The 20,979-nt window shown below is 38.9% G+C and overlaps 1 protein-coding gene across 8 annotated transcripts in view; it reads right to left on the reverse strand.

Annotated features, from left to right (window-relative positions):
• The window catches only part of CORIN (corin, serine peptidase), a 253,425-nt gene that overhangs the window by 215,829 nt on the left and 16,617 nt on the right, over positions 1-20,979 (reverse strand). For all 8 annotated transcript variants that reach the window (XM_078446147.2, XM_078446148.2, XM_078446144.2 and 5 more), the window contains exon 2: positions 8,354-8,498. In XM_078446147.2, coding sequence (XP_078302273.2) covers positions 8,354-8,498 — 145 coding nt within the window. The remainder of the gene's footprint in view (positions 1-8,353; positions 8,499-20,979) is intronic.

The following is a 20,979-nucleotide window of genomic DNA, read 5'->3' on the forward strand; positions in this document are numbered from 1 at the left end:
CCACAGGGGCTGCACCAGTTTGCATTCCTACCAACAGTGTATGAAGGTTCCTTTTTCTCCACATCTTCACCAACACTTACTGTTTCTTATGTTCTTGATTTTAGCCATTCTGACAGCTGTAAAGTGATGTATCATTGTGTTATAATTTGCATTTCCTTGATGATTGGTGATGTTGAGCATCTTTTCATGTGTCTGTATGTCTTCTTTGGAAAAATATAATTCAGGTCCTCTGCCCTTTTTTTGTTTTGTTTTGTTTTTTGCTTACAGTTTTTTTTTAAACTTGTTTTATTTATTTTTTTTAATTTATATCCAAATTAGTTAGAATATAGTGCAACAATGATTTCAGGAGTAGATTCCTTAATGCCCCTTACCCATTTAGCCCATCCCCCCTCCCACAACCCCTCCAGTAACCCTCTGTTTGTTCTCCATATTTAAGAGTCTTTTATGTTTTGTCCTCCTCCTTGTTTTTGTATTATTTTTGCTTCCCTTCCCCAATGTTCATCTGTTTTGTCTTTTAAAGTCCTCATATGAGTGAAGCCATATGATATTTGTCTTTCTCTGAGTGACTAATTTCACTTAGCATAATACCCTCCAGTTCCATTCACGTAGTTGCAAATGGCAAGATTTCATTCTTTTTGATTGCCGAGCAATACTCCATTGAATATATATGCCACATCTTCTTTATCCATTCATCCATCGATGGACATTGGAGTCCTTTCCATACTTTGGCTATTGTTGATAGTATTGCTATAAACATGGGGGTGCGTGTGTCCCTTCGAAACAGCACACCTGTATCCCTTGGATAAATGCCTAGTAGTGCAATTGCTGTGTCATAGGGTAGTTCCATTTTTAATTTTTTTGAGGAACCTCCATACAGTTTTCCAGAGTGGCTGTCCCAGCTTGCTTTCCCATTCTGCCCATTTTTTAATTGGATTTCTGTGGGGGTTTTGGTGTTAAGTTGTATAAATTCTTTATGTATTTTGGATATTAACCCCTTATCAGGTATATCATTTGTGTATATCCTCTCCCATTCAGTAAGTTATCTTTTTGTTTTGTTAATGGTTTCCTTCACTGTGCAGAAGCTTTTTATTTTGGTGTAGTCCCAACAGTTTAATTTTGTTTGTGTTTCCCTTGCTTCAGGAGACACACAAGGAAAATATTTCTATGGCTGATCTCCAAGAAATCACTACCTATGTTTTCTTCTAGGAATTTTATGGTATCAGTGCCACATTTAGATCTTTAATCCATTTCGAGTTTATTTTTGCATATCCTGTAAGTAAGTGGTCCACTTTCACGCTTTTGCATGCAGCTGTCATTTTCCCAGCACCAGTTGTCGAAGAGACTTTTTCCCATTTTATATTCTGGACTTCTTTGTCATAGATAAATTGACTATATAAGTATGGGTTTATTTCTGAACTCCATTCTGTTTCACTGATCTTTGTGTCAATTTTTGTGCTAGCACTATACTGTTTTTATTACTATAGCTTTGTTGTATATCTTGAAATCTGGGATTGTGGTACCTCCAGCTTTGTTCTGATTTCTCAAGTTGGCTATGGCTACTTGGGGTCTTATGGGTTCTATACAAATTTTAGTATTATTTCTTCTAGTTCTAGGTGAAATGCTCTTAGTATTCTCATAGTAATTGCATTGAATCTGTAGATTGCTTTGGATAATATGGACATTTTAACAATACTAATTCTTCCCATTCATGAGTATGGAATATCTTTCCATTTGTTTGTGTCATCTTCAATTCTTTCATCAGTGTTTTCCAGTTTTCAGAGTAAAGGTCTTCCACTGCCTTGGTTAAGTTTATTCCTAGGTATTGTATTCTTTTCGGTGCAATTCTAAATGGATTGTTTTGTTAATTTCTCCTATTGATGCTACTTCATTAGTGTATAGAAATACTATTGATTTCTGGGGGTTAATTTTGTATCCTGCAGATTTACCAGTTATTTATTTCCTCTAATAGCTTTTTGGTGGAGGATTTAAGATTTTCTATGTATAGTATCATGCCATCAGCAAATAGTGACAGCTTAACTTCTTCCTTACCAATATGGGTTCCTTTTATTTCTTTTCTTTTCTGATTACCATGAGTAGGACTTCTAGTACAATGCTGAATAAAGGTAGTGAGAGTTCCTAATCTTATAGGAAAGGCTCTCAGTTTTTCACCATTGAGTATGATGTTAGCTGTGACTTTTTTACATGTGGCATTTATTATGTCGAGGTATGTTCCCTCTAAACCCACTTTGTTGGGAGTGTTTATCATGAACAGATGTTGAATTTTGTCAAATGGTTTTTTGCATCTATTAAGATGATCACATGATTTTTATTCTTCATTTTGTTGATGTGGTTGATCATATTGATTGATTTGCAAATATTGAACCATCCTTGCAAACTGGTGAATGATCCTTTTAATGTATTATTGAATAGTTTGCTATTCTGTTAAGAGTTTTTGCATCTGTGTTCATCAGGGATACTGGCTTATCTTTTTCTTTTTTTGTGTGGTGTCTTTGTCTGGTTTTGGTATCAGAGAAATGCTGGCCTCATAGAATGTCTTTGTAAGCTCTCCTTCCTCTTCTGTTGTTTGGAATAGTTTGAGGAGAATACATATTAACTCTTCTTTATTTTTTTATTATTATTTTTTAATGTTTATTTATTATTAGAGAGAGAGAGAGAGAGAAAGTGTGAGCAGGGAAGGGGCAAAGAGAGAGGGAGACACAGAAACAGGCTCCAGGCTCTGAGCTGTCAGCACAGAGGCCAACGCGGGGCTCAAACTCACGGACTGTGAGATCATGACCTGAGCCAAAGTCGGAAGCTTAACTGCCTGAGCCACCAAAGTGCCCCAGTTCTTCTTTAAATGTTTGGTAAAATCCACCTTGAAATCCATCTTATCCTGGACTTTCACTTTTTAAAAACCTAAATCTTTATTTTAGAGTCCAAATTTTTGGAACCATATGGACAGCTCAGACTATCCAATAATTTTAGAAATACTAAACTGGGGCACCTGGGTGGCTTAGTCAGTTAAGCATCCAACTCTTGATTTCAGCTCATGATCTCACAGTTTCATGAGTTCAAGCCCTGCTTTAGGCTCTGTGCACTGATCATACACAGCCCAACTGGGATTCTCCCTCTCTCCATCTTTCTTCCCCTTTCCAACTCATACTCTTTCTCTGTCTCTCTCAAAATAAACTTTCAAAAAAAAAAAAAAAAGAAGTAAGAAAGAAAAAAAGAAATACTAAACTAAACTAAACCTTTGTAGCTCCAGCTTCAGGTTTGGGGGTTGAGGAGAGAAACAATTTGCTACTGCTCTCCTCTATATCCTGCTCCTGAAATAATTATTTAGAAAGTCCAACTCCCTTATCTTCCAGAATCTCTTTACCAACTTGACTTTTTGCATGAGAGAAGCCCAAAGGGACAAAACACTACTACACAGAGTACATCTGTATTAGCATAAGGCTTTTATTGCTTTTATTATCTTTTCCTAATTCATAATCCTCTCGCTATTATTGTTGTCTTTTGAAGCTACAACTCCTGTTATTTATACAAAATTGGCATCCCAGCATCCCACAGCAACACTTATACACCCACAAATAAATAAAAAACTTTGAAAGAGCATGTAGTTAAAAACTCAAACCAAACAGAACATTTTTTAAAGTAAGCAGAATAATTTAATGAGGTTATTTTTAAAAACAAAAATATAAAACTGTTTTATTACAAAAACAAACATGTCAGTTATAAAATAGAAAATGTTTATTTGAGCAGATACTACTTAACATATCCATATCAAATCATCTGGGGCAGAATCTATGAAAAGAATGCTTTTGAAGAAACTGTCCAGGAAACTCTCACTCTCTAAAGGTTACTTAAATATAAGCCAAAATGGTACTCAAAAGTGGTTATAAATGGTATATTTCCTAATCCCATATATAGTGATAAAAAAAAATTGTACTCTTAGGTATAGCCCAAGAGTAATGGAAACATAGGTTCGCACAAAAACTTGTACGTGAATATTCAGAGAAACATTATTCATAATAACCAAAAGATGGAAACAACTAAAATGTCCATCAACTGGCAAATGGATTTTAAAAATGTGGTAAATCAATACAATAGAACATTATTTGGCCATAAGAAAGAGTGGGGTACTGATACATAATACAACATGGATGAATCTTGAAAATATTATGCCAAGTAAAAAATGCCAGTTACAAAAACCACATATGCTCATACGAAATGTCCAGACTAGGGACATCTATAGAGACAGAACATAGATTAGTGGCTGCAAGAGGAGGATGGAAATATAGGGGACTAACAGTAAAAAGTATAGAGTGTCTTCTTAAAGTGATAAAAATGTTCCACAATTGATTGTAGGGAGAGTGACACTTATCTGTGAATATACTAAAAATTGTTCAGTATATACTTTAAATAGGTATGTGAATTATATTTCAATAAAGCTGTACAAAAATTAGAATCTAATAAATAAAGAAGCAAACAAACAAATTTAACCCGATTAAAGCACTGCTTTAATAGCATCTCACCTCCGTGCAGAGGCCTCTAAGCCCTGAGGTACTTATTTTTTTTTTTCAATATATGAAGTTTATTGTCAAATTGGTTTCCATACAACACCCAGTGCTCATCCCAAAAGGTGCCCTCCTCAATACCCATCCCCCACCCTCCCCTCCCTCCCACCCCCCCATCAACCCCTGAGGTACTTAAAAATGTGTTTAAAACTTACATTTAGCATTCTACCCTGAGAATGAAAGGAAATACTCTTCAGTGTGTGTGAGCCTCTGAACCTCTTAGAAGAATTAGACCTTTAAAAATGACAGTGGTCTGACTGAGGGAGCTCCTATCAGACAGACCCTCGCAAAGATAACAACTATAAATCTGGACAAAACACACCAAAAAAGGACCTGAAGGCCCAGGAAAGGAAACAGAAGCTGGCCAATTCTGGAGGAGAGTTGAGTCTTGGAAGGAAAGAGTGGCAGAGAAGAGTTTCAGAGTTTTGTCCTGTCTCTGGCCTGAGAGCGGACCACAGTTGGTACCATGTGGGGGCAGGGCGACTAAAACTCCAGTAGATAACCTGAAGTCTTCCTGGGCTGAGCCACTTCCTGTTTCCTCTTCTTATTTGTCACTTTGTAACCTCTGCAGTGTCTCTCCTTTCTTGGGTATGAAACCCAGCACTTCGGGTTCTTTTCCTTCTTCTCTGACCATTCTTCCTGTATCTCTTGATTCCTTCTTTTTCTTTATCTTCCCCTTAAATACTCCAGGGCTTTTGCCCTCAGCTTTTGATCAGTACACTTCCTGTTTATGGTTCATCTATTTCTATTGCTTCAACTGTCAGTGAGATTCACACCTTCATAACTGGTCAGACTCAGTTTCCCTTCTAGATCCTTCTAGCTTCAAACCAGTAACAGTGGGGTGAGAGTTAAGTTCTTTTTTTTGTTTATTTATTTATTGGGGAGGCGGGGCACGGTGCTGAGAGAGACGGAGAGAGAGAATCCCAAGCAGCCTCCAAGCCTAGCACAGAGCCCAACTTGGGGCTTGATCTCATGACCATGGATCAGGAGTTGAACTGAAATTAAGAGTCAGCACTCAACCAACTGAGACACTCAGGCACCCTAAGTTCTAAAGTGAACACGAAAGCCAAAAATCATGTGTAGTCACAATTTCTTTTGAAATTTCCTTAGGAAAGCAACATGTTCTTCTATACCTACATTCCTTTCTTTTTTTTTTTAATTTTTTTTTAATATTTATTTTTGAGAGAGACAGAGAGAAACAGAGAGAGAGAGAGACACGGCATGAGCAGGGGAGGGGTTAGAGAGAGAGGGAGACACAGAATCTGAAGCAGGCTCCAGGCTCTGAGCTGTCAGCACAGAGCCCGACGTGGGGCTTGAACTCACAAACTGTGAGATCATGACCTGAGCAGAAGTCATTCGCCTAGCCAACTGAGCCACCCAGGCGCCCCTATACCTACATTCATTTCTTAGTCTTGCCTACACTGTTGAATTTGATCAAGATAAATGCACTTAAACTATGATGCCAATATATTTTGTTTTCCCACAAGTATCTCTAAGTTAACATGTCCAAACTAAACTTCCAACCTGCCTTCTATCTACCTACATCACACTCTTCCACTCTTATTTCCTCCTTGAACAAATGGTACCAAAATCACCCTGGTTGCCTAAGCCAAAAATTCAGAGGTCAACATTGATACCTCTTTTCCTTCACAGCAAAATCCAATCAGTCCTGATTTCTGATTTTAATGCACCAAATGCCTTAATTCAAGCCCTTATCATTTTTTTACTTAGACCATAGCCAGAGCCTCAAAAAGGCCTCCTGACTTTCTGCCTCCAATCCTCTGTGGTTTATCTAGACCTACTGTCTTTTGCAGATGCAAATATGATCAGATTTATCCCTGCTTGGAAAGATCCTCTAATGGTAAACTACCACTCATAGCAGCGGTTCTCAAGCATTTTTCTAGAAAATAAATACTATTTTCAAATTAATACTATATAAGTTCCTAATATCTACAAATAGAAGCTGTATTTTATTAGGATTAATTTGCTGTATAAGTTATAAGTGTATAACTTATTAAAAACCAATTAGAAAATAATAGGTAGTTTTGATGAAATATAAAAATTCAAAATTGTTGGTAAGCAATTTGATCAAAATCATCTTGCTATTTATTTCTCTATTTCATTTGAATGCACATGATCAAAAAAATCCTAATTCATAGCAATAGGTAACTACCAAAAGTAGTATTTTGGGGTTTCTCCCCACTAACAGTTCACCTTTTAAGTTTAGCATTTGATTCATTTACAGAGATAGCAAGATCCAAATACAAATGAATTAATCTGTCAGCACAAATTACTTGGTTGTTGGTCTCCACTCGGTTAAAAATTGGTGTGTAATATCTAGTTTGAGTATGTGTTTAAGATTTCTTTTATAATTGAAAGCCAAAACAAACATTTGCAGGGAGGCTGGGTGGCTCAGTTGGTTGAGGTTCTGACTCTTGATTTCAGCTCAGGTCATGATCCCAGGCTAGTGGGATTGAGCCCCATGTCAAGCTCCACACTCAGTGTGAAGACAACTTAAGATTCTCTTTCTCTTTCTTTCTCTCTCTCTCTCTCTCTCTCTCTCTCTCCTGGGGTATCTGGGTGGCTCAGGGGTTAAGCATTCGACTTCAGCTCAGGTCATGATCTCATGGTTCATGAGTTCGAGCCCCAAATTGGGCTTTGAGCCTGCTTCAGATCCTCTGTCCCCTTCTCTGCCTCTCTCCCTCTCTCTGGCCCTTCCCCCCGCCTCAAAAATAAATAAACATTTTTAAAAAATTCTCTCTTTCTCCCTTTGCCCCTCTTTCCAGCTCTCCCCCTCTCTCTCTAAAATTAAAAAAAAAAAGGGGGCACCTGGGTGACATAATTGGTTAACCATATTCCTCTTGAGCTTGGCTCAGGTTATGATATCAAGGTTTGTGAGTTTGGGCCCACACTGGGTTCTGCGCTAACAGCATGGAGCCTGCATGGGATTCTGTCTCTCCTCTCTGTCCCTCCCCTGCTTGTGTGTGCTCTCTCTCTCTCACACACACAAAAATAAATAATAAACTTAAAACAATTTTTTTAAAAAGAAAGAAAAAAGAAAACATTTGTGTAATCCTTGGAATTCTTCCTCAGAACCTTGGTTTCATGGAATAGAATTTGAAAACCGATTACCTAGGATCTTAAGCCCAATTCCCTTAGGACAACATGCAAGGGCCTGTGTCATTTGGACTTTTATCTATCAATCTGACTGCATTTACTCCCACTGCCAAAATTCTACCCAATCTCCTAAGTCTACCTCCATCTAGCACAAGGTTATACTTTTGCACTTGCTATTTTCTCTGCCAAACCCTGTACTTGTACTATGGCCTTCTTACCTGAATTGCTATGAACTCTCCAAAAGTTAAAATGTTAATGCCTCATGAACCCTTCTTCGATTTCCCCCAAAGTACCTAGGGTAAACCTCCATCATCAACTTGTGTTGCCTTGTGTAGTAATCATCTCTTCCTCTCCCCCATGAGTTCCTAAGACAGAAGGACTTAAAGTTAACCATCCCTAAGTTCTCAGGGACTTTCAAAGTACCTGGTACCTGGTAATCACACCTTAAGTGCTTTTAATTAATTACTTCATTAATTTATATTGATAATAATCACTAGCAGAGTGATTACACTGGCAGAAACTTCAGATTTGCATTAGATAGTCAACAGGTAACCCTTTCATCAAGTTGACACTTCGGGTTAAATAAGTACTAAGTAGAAATGACGGTTATGCTCATTTTCATTTTGACTTCATTTTTCTTTAATAGTGGCATCACTCACCAACAAAGGAGAGCAGGATCACGAGCAGGACAATGAGGGCACAGATACACGGAATCAAGACCAGCAACAGGAAGCGGAGAATATTCGCAGTTGCCAGCTTCTGAGAGCAGCCATCACCCATGTTATTGTCAACAGCTCCCAAGATCTAACGTAAAAGAGGAATATGAAACATGGTTTTAATATTACAAAGCAACGCAATACACGGTATGAAATTATAGAGTACAGCTGTCCATTCAGAGAAGCAGCATTCCTGAGAGATTCTAGTGCGTGTACTTTAGGGCATGAAAATGGACTTAGGCATTAAATCACACTATTAAGTGAACAAATAACTATACAATCACATTCAAGGCAGATAAAATCATCTGTTTCTGAAGTGTTTTTCAGGAGTACATGAACTTTTAACGATATCCCATCTTGAATTTTTTAACATATTTGCCAATTTGGTATTATTTCAAAGGGCTCTGAGTTTCCATGGCAAGGACTTATCTTGGCCCAGAGCTACAAGCAAAGACTACCTAGTACAGTGATAAAATATTGGTGAGTAGGTGTAGACAGGACATTATCCAGATTTCATTGTTGTTTGTCCCCTCAGTCCTAAGCCCAGTCTGCATGAATCTGGATAAAATTAATTTTCAGCCATTTATAATTCAACAAGATTAAATATTACTGACCATGTATTTAGTGACAAGCTGAACAATGAAAAAGAGAGCCTGTCCTGTTGACCAGTTAAACACAGACAACCCCTGAGGATACCTTCCACTGTCCAGGTTGCCCCTGCAGTCTATCTATTTGTGAAAGCATTATGAGATGGTTCCGACAACGTTCTTATCTTAAAGTACTTGAAATTTTGCTAACTTAAACTAAAATTAAATACCTTAATTTTTAGTTCGGTCTCTTGCCAGAAATGATGTCTGGAAGTTCATTTCTTGCAAATAGCTAGTTTAGGGCACTGACATTTTCAACAGGAGTCTGAGATGAAATTAAAAGTGATTTGAGTCCCTCACTATGAGCAACTCTTCCAGTTCCATGTGAAGGTGTTTCTCACGGCTTCCTCTTAGACTTTTGACTCTCCTAGCATTTTCTTCTGTGACAGTTTCAGAGCTTGAATGATAACTTCTGCATGAATGACTCCTGAACCTTTCTCGAGTCTCCAACTTCCTTCCAAGTTGTATCATGTTTTTCCAATGCCCGGTGCTCAGCGGCATCTCTTCTCAACAAGTCCAAAACCAAATTAATCTCTTTCTCTGTCTCTACCTTCAAACTAGTTCTTCTCTTGATTTCCATATTTTTACTAACAGACATTCCACTACTCCAGTACCCCAAGACTCCTCACTTCTCCATCATCCCCCCATGCCACGCATTATCAGGTTTTGTTGGTTCTTCCCTTATAACGAATGTCTAATTTTGAAAAATGAATGGCCTTTGAGATAGACCTTTATCCTAATCAAGAAGTTGTCCTAATAGAATGGTCCTGTACTTGATCGTTTACAGCATATAACAAGTACTTGATAATTTCTCATGGATAAAAAGGCAACCTGGATACGTTCTTCTGGATTGCAAGGCATATGTGATATTCCATTTCTGCTTTATTCCCCCTAAATCAGAATCAATTCTTATTCGCTAACACATATTGCAGGCAGTGTTCACTACATGTACTATGATGTAATGGCACCCTCTGTAATTTTAAGCATACCCCATGAGACATATTATTTGAAAGAACCTATGATGTTAGCTTGAGAATGGCTTGATCTGCTAGGTTAATGTCTTTACTGACCCATTCCCTCTGCACCTGGCTTAATCCACCAGCCAAAGTGAGATCTGAGTTAATTTACAATTTGATCTGCACGAAGACATGGCACTGTGTTAGAGGAGACCATAAAAAGAATGTGACCACCCATCGACCCGTGAGCAGGACCCAGGCAATCAGAGGCTCCTCACCCCCTCCCCCGTCCTTGAAATGTACCACTGTTCCCACAGCCAGAGCCATTTTCAAGAATGCAGCCTTGAGAGAGCAATGTGTTGTTGAGACCATCTGGACAATACACATGACTAAACCTAGTTAAGGCCTCTATATAAACTTTTATGATTCAGGCAGGCAGGTGTGGAAATTCACTCATCTTGTCTGCCTAAGACAAGCCTCATAGTAAGTTACCTTGCTTCTTAAACCTACCATCTACCAATCTGAAGTGGTCTGTCTTTTTCTTCAGTATCTCCTTGCACTTTGTGTGTAAAAGCCAGTTTCGAATTTTACCCAGGAAGCTCCTAAGTTTGCAAACCAACACACTGACACAATTTAATATAAGATCTGCAACAGCACAATAACTACAACACCAGCGTTGGACGGGTGGTGTCCTTTCAGGCATGGAAATAAGCAAGTGTGGGACTACAGCCCAACAGAGACAGTAGGAGAATCTACTGACTAGCTTCATTTACTCAGCAAGTAGTTATTGAAAACCTAAGATTATCATCAGCATGGTGATGGATGTAACTATGATTTCAGACTAACTGTCCCTCAAAAGCTCACAGTCTTATAGGAGAGATAAGTCCATAAACAATATATCTACATGTCAAGGTAGCAAATGTTAAGCACCATGACACTTACAGCTGAAGTGCCATAAGAATTCAAAAGATAGGAATACAATTTCTTGCTGCAGGATCAGGTAAAGCATTACAGAGAACCAGCACTTGAGGCAAACATAATTCTGAGAAAAGTACCCCTGAAAAGTCCTACTATACTTTTAAAGAGTGGTAAGATACAATCAGAGAGGTAAGGAAGTTATGAACTTTCTTTGGCTTCTATAACAGTACAAAAGGTTTCTTTGTTAAGATGGCCATGGGAGGTTACAGAGATCATCTTCTTAGGTAGCAAATTCACAATGGCCTCAGCACTGTCTGGAATCTTGTAGTCAAGCACATCCTATTTAGTATTGATCCATGAAGAGTCAGCGGAGAAAGTGCTAGAAGCTCATTCTGATATCTCCTATGGATATAGGAGTCAAGTCAACAAGTCAACAAGTACTTGACCTCCAGAAACCATATTCACGATTTGTGCAAATATGTTCTCCCGTGTCTAGGAAATTGTTTGCTCTTATCAAGGGGAGAAGAGAAAGAAATACTTAGAAGAAAGCCAGCACTACTGTCAATTTCATAACTGTCCTCCTGTACTCATGACCACTTAGGACTATAGCTATAAGTGCTGCATTACTCAGAGGCCAGAGGAGTTTCCCCTGGGCATAACATAACTCTTAGACTCTCTTGTTGAGTTAATAACACCAGATGAGATAACCTGCTGGGGAAATTCCTGAGCTTTGTTTCAGTGGACCACAACCCTCTCTCCAGAGGGCACCCTCTTCCAGAAACTACCTTCACGGGCTTGAAACTGTAAGACAAGCACAAGCACAGCATTCCATGGGACAGGCGGGCAAGACTGCATCTGATTGACCTGCACATACTTCAAATATGTCCTTCTTGTGTTTTGTTAATCCTGCTGGTAAAAACTTATTTCTTATATCTTAAGAGCTACATTTCTTTTAAAAGCTGCCATGTTGGTTTATACCACATGTACGGATACAATCTATCTAACTAGGATATTTTCTTGAGTCAACTTGATTCCATGTGGGAGACCTTCTAATCCCTCTCCTTTCATATTTTTAACTCTCTCATGCTCACCTCTGAACTTGCTGACTCAACCATTTTCATGACAGCCATCCTCTGACTCTTTGGAGACCGGCTGTCCATGGATTCCTCTATCTTGTTCCAGTCTATCAGCTCTCTCCTTTTTTCATTTCCCTACATACCTTCTTTAAAATCTTTGTGCCATTAATGCAACAATACTCTTGCTAGTGCCCTGAACCTGCTCACCCCTCTAAATTTTCTTCTCACCCATCATGTAAAAGTCAATATCAGATGAATCCAACAATCTTATCTCTCTGTATCTACACCTGGACAGTTGAGTGTAGCTGTAAAAAGTCACTCAACAGGACTACTCAATTGCTGACTTAAAGCCTCCTCCATTCTCCTCAAACTACCTTCTCCCATTCCGTCCTCACCCTAAAAAATGACCCATCTCAATTCCTGTCTTACACAGAGAACAAAAACTGTCAAATGAGAATTGCCTCACTTACTTAAATCTAAACCTACACGCCTGATCATTTATAGACCCTTCCTTCCTGTTCAAACAGAGAAGCTATTTAAGGCCCCTCGTATTTAAGACTAATCCTGGGGTGCCTGGGCGGTTCAATCAGTTAAACACCTGACTCTTGATTTTGGCTCAGGTCATGATCTCATAATTCCTGAGATCAAGCCCCAAGTAGGGCTGTGTGCTGACAGTGAGAAGCCTGCTTGGGATTCCCTCTTCCTCTCTCTCTGCACTCCCCTGTTTGCACTCTCTCTCTCTCTCTCTCAAAATAAATAAATAAACTTCTAAAAAATCTCTAGAGGGGCACCTGGATGGCTCAGACAGTTGAGCGTCCAACTTCAGCTCGGGTCATGATCTCAAGGTTCATGAGTTTGAGCCCCACATCAGGCTCGCTACTGTCATCCTATCAGTACAGAGCCCACTTCAGATCCCCTGTCCCCCTCTCTCCACCTCTCCCCCACTTACACCTCCCAAAAATAAATATACACTTTTTTTTTTAATTTCTAAATACAGTGTAGTAGCCAAAATGTTTCATCAGGAGTTAATAGGGAGCAAGCAATAAAACGTGAGGTTGGTTAAAATGCAGGCAATTAGTGGACTAGGTCATCTTGCAATCCCATTGGAAACCCCACATTCTCTCCCAACTTCAGCAATCTCCTACCTGGTTTCCCCCTATCCTCACCTGTCCCCTTCCAACCTCACATTGTAGCCCTGCTTAAAACCCTCCAGAAACAAAAGCAAACTTCTTTCACGTGGCATAGAAGACAGTGTTTGTCAGACTTCGATGTACATGTGAAACATGTGGGAGGAGTCTGAGCCAGCAGGTCTGGGGTGGAGCCTGAGACTGTGCATTCCTCCCCAGCTCCCAGGTAACGCTGATGCTAGTGGTCTGAGAACCACACTTTGCAGTAGCAGGATCTAGGGACCCTTCTGGGTCTGCACTGCCAATGCTAGCCTCTTTGGACACCTCTCATAGCCTCCCTCTCTACCTTCTGCCACCTGGCTCTTCCGGATGCTCAGAAGAACTCTCTGCCTAGAACGGCCTCCCTCCATCTCCCAACGAGCCTGTGTCCCTCAAGACTCACCCTTCCTACATCCACTCATGACCATGATTAGTTCTCATCTTTCTGCTCTTTATCCCAGTTGCAATTTACATATATGTGTGTGCTCATTAGATTCTGTTGGTTATTCCTGCCACACTGTAGGCGCCATAAAGTCAGGGACCATGTTGGCTTTTGCTCGCCAGTGTAGCCCTATACATGAAAAGGGCCTTGACTGTAGTAGGCACTTCATAAAAGTATTAAAATGATGAATCAATAAATTCATCTAAATCTGCCCTTCCACTGTCAGAAGAGTCCTGGAAACACAAGGAGTAAAATGCTGTTCCATGTTGGAATAATTACTACCATCATAATAATAACAGAAATAATAACAATACAGCAAAAAATCAATTGGGCATTTCCTGTGAGCCCGGCACTGCTCTCAGTGTTTTGCACATAAAAATGCTCTTAATCCTCAAAAAACTCTACTAGGTGGTTGCTATTACCATACCCATTTATAGATGAGTGTGAGGCTCTTTGTGAATAACTTATAAAAATAATTCAAAGCAACTGACAAAAAGGCAGAATCCAAAGCAATATTCAGTCATTCAGTTCCTTTTTCTAAAGCTCAGTAGAAAGACCAGAGATCTCATGATTTTTTAATTTGATCGAATTCTATGGTTTTCGGAACTTTTTAGAACACACTGTCCACACTCCAGCTCTGTCCTTGCGAAGATAGACTAAGCTTTTACCCTGAGTCATGCAGAGCTGGATCCAGATGTCTTATGAAGGACCAGATCTCATGGCCCTCATCCTAAAAGACTCAAAACCACCCATTCCTGAGTACAGCTCGTCCTTTGGAGGTAGGAAATAGACCTTTTCCTGAGTCTCCATGTTTCTGCCCCTCCTCCCAGGTCAGGTATGGCATAATGGAGGTTACCACAGCCAGCCATTAAGAGATACATTTTAGAAGTGGCCTGTCTGTGGTATTTTTCAATTTCTTTCTAGAGCCCACATTTCAAAATTACCTTTATAACCTTGATCTAATTATCTAGTAAAACCTTAATTACCTGGAATCTTTAAGTGCATAAGTTTTCTATTCTCTATCTTTTAGATGTGAGAGATGAAAAAATCATAAGAAAATAAGTAAACTGTCAAGAATTAAATTTATAAAATATTGCCAGAGAATGACTTGAAATTCTGGAAAATATGGAATCTTCTACAGTTTCTATAGTGTAGAATATTTTGCCCTGAGAATGCAGGGCATTGGCCCTAATGATCAGTTTTCAAAGATAGGGATATTGTTCTGCCTAGCACAGTGTAAGTAACATCATTTCAACAGTAAAAAGTCAGAATAGAAAGGAGGTTCAGGTTCATATGTAATACGTGAAAAACCTAATTAACAACAACAAAAACCCTATTTCCTGACCATTCCAAGGTTTGCCAAACATATGCTATCCTTGGCCTACAATAGCTCCAAAAGTGGTATGCACACCCAAAGACACTGTTTATAAAAGACTAGTATCAGCTTGCTACTTCTTAAGGTACAATATCATATGTAGAGATATGTTGATTATTTTTATTTCAAATAGGATTTGCTTAAATTACAACCAAAGATTAGACAAACTTGAGGTAGTATATAAATTGTTCCAGATTAACAGAGTATTTTGAAATGTGAAGGTTAATTCTACCTTTATAACATGATACTATACTATAGATTTTCTTAAAAATCAAAATGACTATATATTTTTTAATGTGTATTTTTTATTTTTGAGAGAGAGACAGAGAGAGACAGAGCATGAGCAGGGGAAGGACAGAGACAGAGACACAGAATCAGAAGCAGGCTTCAGGCTCTGAACTGTCAGCACAGAGCTGGACATGCGGCTCGAACCCACAAACCATGAGATCACAACCTGAGCCGAAGTCGAGTGCTTAACCAACTGAGCCACCCAGGTGCCCCAAAGTGATTATATTCTTAAATACAATTATGAAATTATGTAGACTTAGTTAAGATGGGCTGGTTAGTCAATAGCCTGTTAATTTTAGCCATGTACAAATATTACTACCTACTACCCACAAGTTATCCTAACTCATAGATCTAGTAAAATTCTATGTATCGCTTTGCGGTTTATGATACGAGCAAGTCAAATATCAAAAACATTCCTAAGCCAAAATGACAGCACACATTTTGGTGGATGGGATTTTATGCAAAACTATGGCAGAATTCAATACCCATCTGTCCTACCAAACAAGATTTGCTTACAATGTTAGAAACAATTCACAAGAACAATTTCATCCCACCGCCAAACTATGTGTTGGCTCGAGACTAACCTAGCACCTTAGTCTGCTGGGCAGAAAGCTGATAAACTGTCAATATATTCTGTACTCTGCTGCTTCCGTGATGCAGGGAGCAGCCTGCAAGAAGGACAAGGTCACTCTGCCTGCTGTGGCCTGAACAGGACGTAGAAGCTCCCTTAAACTCTGTGGGAATATTATGCCATCACGTGTTAATGTAATTACAGTCCCGAAAACATGCAGACACCCAAGACTCCACTTGCTGCTCGATATTCAGCATGGAACATGGTCCTGTACGACCATCATTCCAAAATGTGATTTGAAACGTGCTTTCAGTACCCAAGAAAGAGCTTCTCCAATCCCCTTCCACTGTCTATCCACTGACAAAAAACAAGCCAACTGTTACCCCATATTTGAGAAGAAAACCTGCCAGCGCTAGATGCTTTCTCCGCTCTGGTCTCAATGAGCTGTGGAAGCGCTCCCTATATGAATTAAAAGTAGATTTATTGAATAAGAGATTAGTGATTTAGATACACTCAGACCAGACATCTGTTAATTCTTCAAATATTAGCTCCCACTCTACCACTAAGCAAAATGCCTCCAAAATCATCCATCAGTGAATTATGTCAAACCCAAATGTCTTTTGTTGTGATGTTTGTTTTTAATATTCCAAGAGGCATGAAAAACAAGCATCTGGTTTTCAGTAAGTCTTTTCATCCCATTTTCTGGTATTTAATTGAAGCATAAAAAGTTCAAAGAACTCATGAGCTCTCTCAAAATGAAATTACTCAGTTCACACCAGAACACATGGTTCTGCAAGGCAACCAGGCTCACATTTTCTCCTTTGAAAATTAACTTAACAGCAGCACCAGATAGTACCCCCAACCCAAGTTCCATATCCCCACATCCCAGAAGGGATGCTCAATACAGACACTAAATACCGACAAATATTTTTCCTGCCGAAGAGACTAATAATAATAATCCAGTACCCAGGCAGCATATCACTTCATTGTTTCTGTTTTGAGGGTAGCATTGTTTAGCCGAAGTCTGAAATATGAGAGGGAAGATTGGAATGTTTCAGAGACAACTTGTACAATATTGTCTCCACCACTGACAATCTAGGTGACCTTATAAAGCCATCACCGTGTCCTAACCATATTTCCATATGTGTAAGTAAGGGTTGAAAAATAAATGTCTGGTGCCAACCACAAATATTCCAAAAATAAAATGAAATTGGTAAAGCAAAAGAAAAGAAGAATAACAATGTCTCTTTCAAGTTCAAAAAGCTCTAAGAGCCTTGATTTCTCTCCAACACATTGTGTTGAGTTTGTTCAATTCAGTCTCTGGGGGAAAGTTATAATAATCTTTATTCAAGTGAGGCAATGTCTTCAGGGGCAACAGGCAAATCTTTTAAGGTAAACCTCATTTTCTTCAGAGCAAGGTGGGAGGGTCAAATTTCTGTTACAGTTACAGAAGATGATCTCAGAACAAAACAGCAGGCAACTCCCCATCTAGACAAGATAGATAAATGGGGCCCTGCGTCCTTGTTGTGAGATGACTTTGCCCCCAATCTCAAACATGTTGATGTTACCATTTTATGACAGCCACAAATCGTAAAGTAATAAAAGATTCCTTTTAAAGTAGATACAATATCAGAAGTCTTTCTGCATGTATTACAGAGTCTTAAAGCCTTTTCAGTATGTTTCTTTGGAAACAATGGAGGCTGGGGAGGGGGGGAGCGGGAAAGGGGGAAGAGGGTTGGGTTATCTGTCCCTCAGGAAATTAAATATTTGACATCCATTCATTAAAATGTTTGAAATTTCACATCCTGACTATAAGTTACTATATTTCTAAGGATGCTACAGCAAAATCCAGAGGAGCCTAACATATTGTCAAATGAAGCCAAAACTATTTTTCATGGAGCACTAAGGAAGTTGTTGACTTCGTGCAAATTTGAGACCTAATTGACTCGCTGATCCTATAACAATGGAAATGTTGTGACTTTAAAAAATTCAAACAGATTGGGAAAGTGAGTACAGAACTAAAATATTGATTCCCTACAGCTGAAAATAATCAGGGAATGCATACAAGACAAAATGGATTTTATGCTCTACAACAATCCATTTCAGGCATTTCAATGCAAAGTAAAACATAAACAGATGTCGAAAACAGTTAACCTACTGAACCTACCTGAAAGGGATCTTGCAGCAAAAAAAAAAAAAAAAAAGTACAAGTTAGGATTTTATGTGTTAGATGAAGCAGCAATTTCTTTCTGAATACCTGTAGCAAAGGGGTGTATTCCAAACTTAACAGTCATCATTTGTTTTGCTATATTTCATGAATATTCTAGTTGGAAAATTCAGAAGTCCTGTCTTGTGTTCCATTACAAAACATGTCTATGCTACATGCTAAAATATTAATTTGGCTTGTTCCACTCATGCTTATTTAGCACCTATTCTCTGTGCAGCTGAGCTCTAAGGATACAAAGGTGAGAAAGACATAGCCCCTGCCCTCCGGGAGTTGACAGTCTACCTCCCAGGAGATGCACACCTTAATGAGTAACTTCAATAGTCCATGATCCGGCAGTAAAACTATGCAGAAAGGACAGTAAGTCAACCATAAAGGCGAAGTGAACGAGGGCACAGTCAGTCCACACTGCTATGTTTTTAAAAATATGTAAGTTTTCACTTTTGCCCCAAGATTAAACAACAGTATTTCTCCAGCCTTCATTTTGATGGGGCTAGGAGTATGTGTGTGTTGGTTGAGGGAGGAGGGAAGCCAAGGGAAATCAACATAATTGATATTTTTGCAGGGCAATTTTTCACTGATGGGACTCTCACACATATTTCAGGACATTTGGCATCCCTGGCCACCACCTAATAAATGCCAGCAGTAATTCTCCTCACCCTGCCCAGGCATTGTGACCAACAGCACATCCTCCATTATTTCTAAGTGTCCCCCAGGGTACTATGTTTTCTGGTTAAGAAACATTTGGGCTGTTCAGCCGGCATCTATTGAACACATATTGCACGGTAAGCTCTATGCTCTGGATGCAAGGCAAAGTCCTAGATTAGCAAATTTCTCCCACATTCTATAGGCATTAACTAGCACTGAGAGCTAATGCCTTCAGGTAAATGATGAGCGTTTATACCTTTTTGTCCACAGAGAGATAGTACACTTTTCAAGATCAAACATTTTATCATTTCATTGGGACCATCACCATACTTGGCATATAAAACACACACACACACACACACACACACACACACACACACACACAGACTCTTAATGTCAACATTAATTAATTAAAGAAGAGAGGCATAATTTATTAGGTCCTTCGAAACCTAACATCTACTACATTAAACTAGGAATACTGAGTAAGAGTGAGTAGTACTGGGGGGAAAATATACATGGAGTGATTATTTCTTGGGTAGACAGAGCATGAGGTTTTAAGCTCTGGTGGATCCATACCAAGTATGGGCCATGAAGGATTTTAGACTTTGGACCATCTTTGCAGGCTCTGCCCCCAGGCTACCCAGGTGTAGCTTGGTCCAGTGTTTCAAATGAGGAAGAGGTAGGACCAAGACTTTGTAGTCCTAGAGGTGAACAGAACCAAATGTTCTTCTGAGAAACTACAAAGCAACTGAGATCCTTTGGCTTTCCAGGAGTAGATGTGAACTTCTAGTTTTGACTGTTTGTGTAAGTCTTAGAACAGATATTGAAGGAAGGCTTCCCCAGATTCCATTTCTCATGATGTTGTTTTAAATTATAGTCAGATCCATGGAAATAAACCAACAAGTGGAGGTACCCAAATGCATGGGGCTTGTTCACAAGTTTTAGCCATCCTCCCCCACATGGTCCTAATTCACTCTGGATTTGTTAATTAAATAACCTCTAGCCCTGGCTTTAGATTTTAGAGACTAATTCATGGATTCTGTCAGGGAAAGGTGGCAGATTTTGTTTCAAAAGAAAGAGGAATAGACAGCTTTATCATTTTGTATTTCATCTTCCCGAGGTGAGCTAGGAGCACAACTCAATACAATTTTTGTAAATGCAATCCTAAAAAGACATTTTAAAAGGCCTGTGCATTGAACAATCTGTCTTGACAAAATCAACTTAACTCAGAGAGTCAAAGGAGATGTGGAATGGTTTAAAAAACACACTTCAGTTAGTTTCCCTAACAACAAACTAATGAAGCTAGAGGAAGAAAGAGATTTCCTTAAGAGAAAGGCTGAGCCTTGAGCCAACAGGCTGAGCAGATAGGAAGAAGAAAACATGACTCTGAAGGTCTGGATAGAGAATGGCAAAGTTTCACCCAGGTTTACTACTCTTAGGGAGGATATTAGAAGAGGGAAGATAGTTTGGGCAGTTATAGACAATAATACATGGCTGGAACCCAAAGAAGTCAAACAGAGAAGGAGGGGCAAGGCAAAATCTCAAAGAGCAAATAAATTGATTGCCCCCAAGGAGGAAAGAATTGGAGAAATTACTGAAAACTGGCTTCTTAAAGCTGCCAGTAGACAGTTCACTGCAAGAACAATTTGGAAACCATGCTTTCAAGATTGTACATCTATGTCAAGTGGCTACTGAAAACGATATTCATGAAACACACAATCTGTCAGAGGAGAAAGAGAGTATATAGTTATTCAAATATTCATTTAATTATAATTGCATTAAGTGCTATACAGAGTAACTACTGGGTAAATAATATGTGGTAATGTGAAAAAGGAACATACAAAACTAATTACCACTTTTTCATGAAAACTTAACATGTTGTTTTAACTACAACAGGGAATAGTCTAATATTGAAAATACTTCAGTGACAAGGACTTCTAATGAATACTTGCTTATTAGCACTCAAAACTGAATTACTAGAATTATTTCATCCATAATTAAATAATTTAGCTTCCCAATTTCTTTCCAATGAGGGTTTAAAATGTTTTTAATATGTTAATCACATTTATTTAAAAATTTTTTTTTGATGTTTATTTATCTCTGAGAGACAGAGAGAGACAGAGCACAAGCAGGGAGGGGCAGAGAGAGAGGGAGACACAGAATCTGAAGAGGCTCAAGGCTCTAAGCTGTCAGTCCAGAGCCCAACACAGGGCTTGAACCCATGAACTATGAGATCATGACCTGAGCTGAAGTTCGAT

The sequence above is a fragment of the Panthera onca genome, chromosome B1 (genome assembly GCF_046562875.1).
Source record: "Panthera onca isolate mPanOnc1 chromosome B1, mPanOnc1 haplotype 2, whole genome shotgun sequence".
Taxonomy (NCBI): Eukaryota; Metazoa; Chordata; class Mammalia; order Carnivora; family Felidae; genus Panthera; species Panthera onca.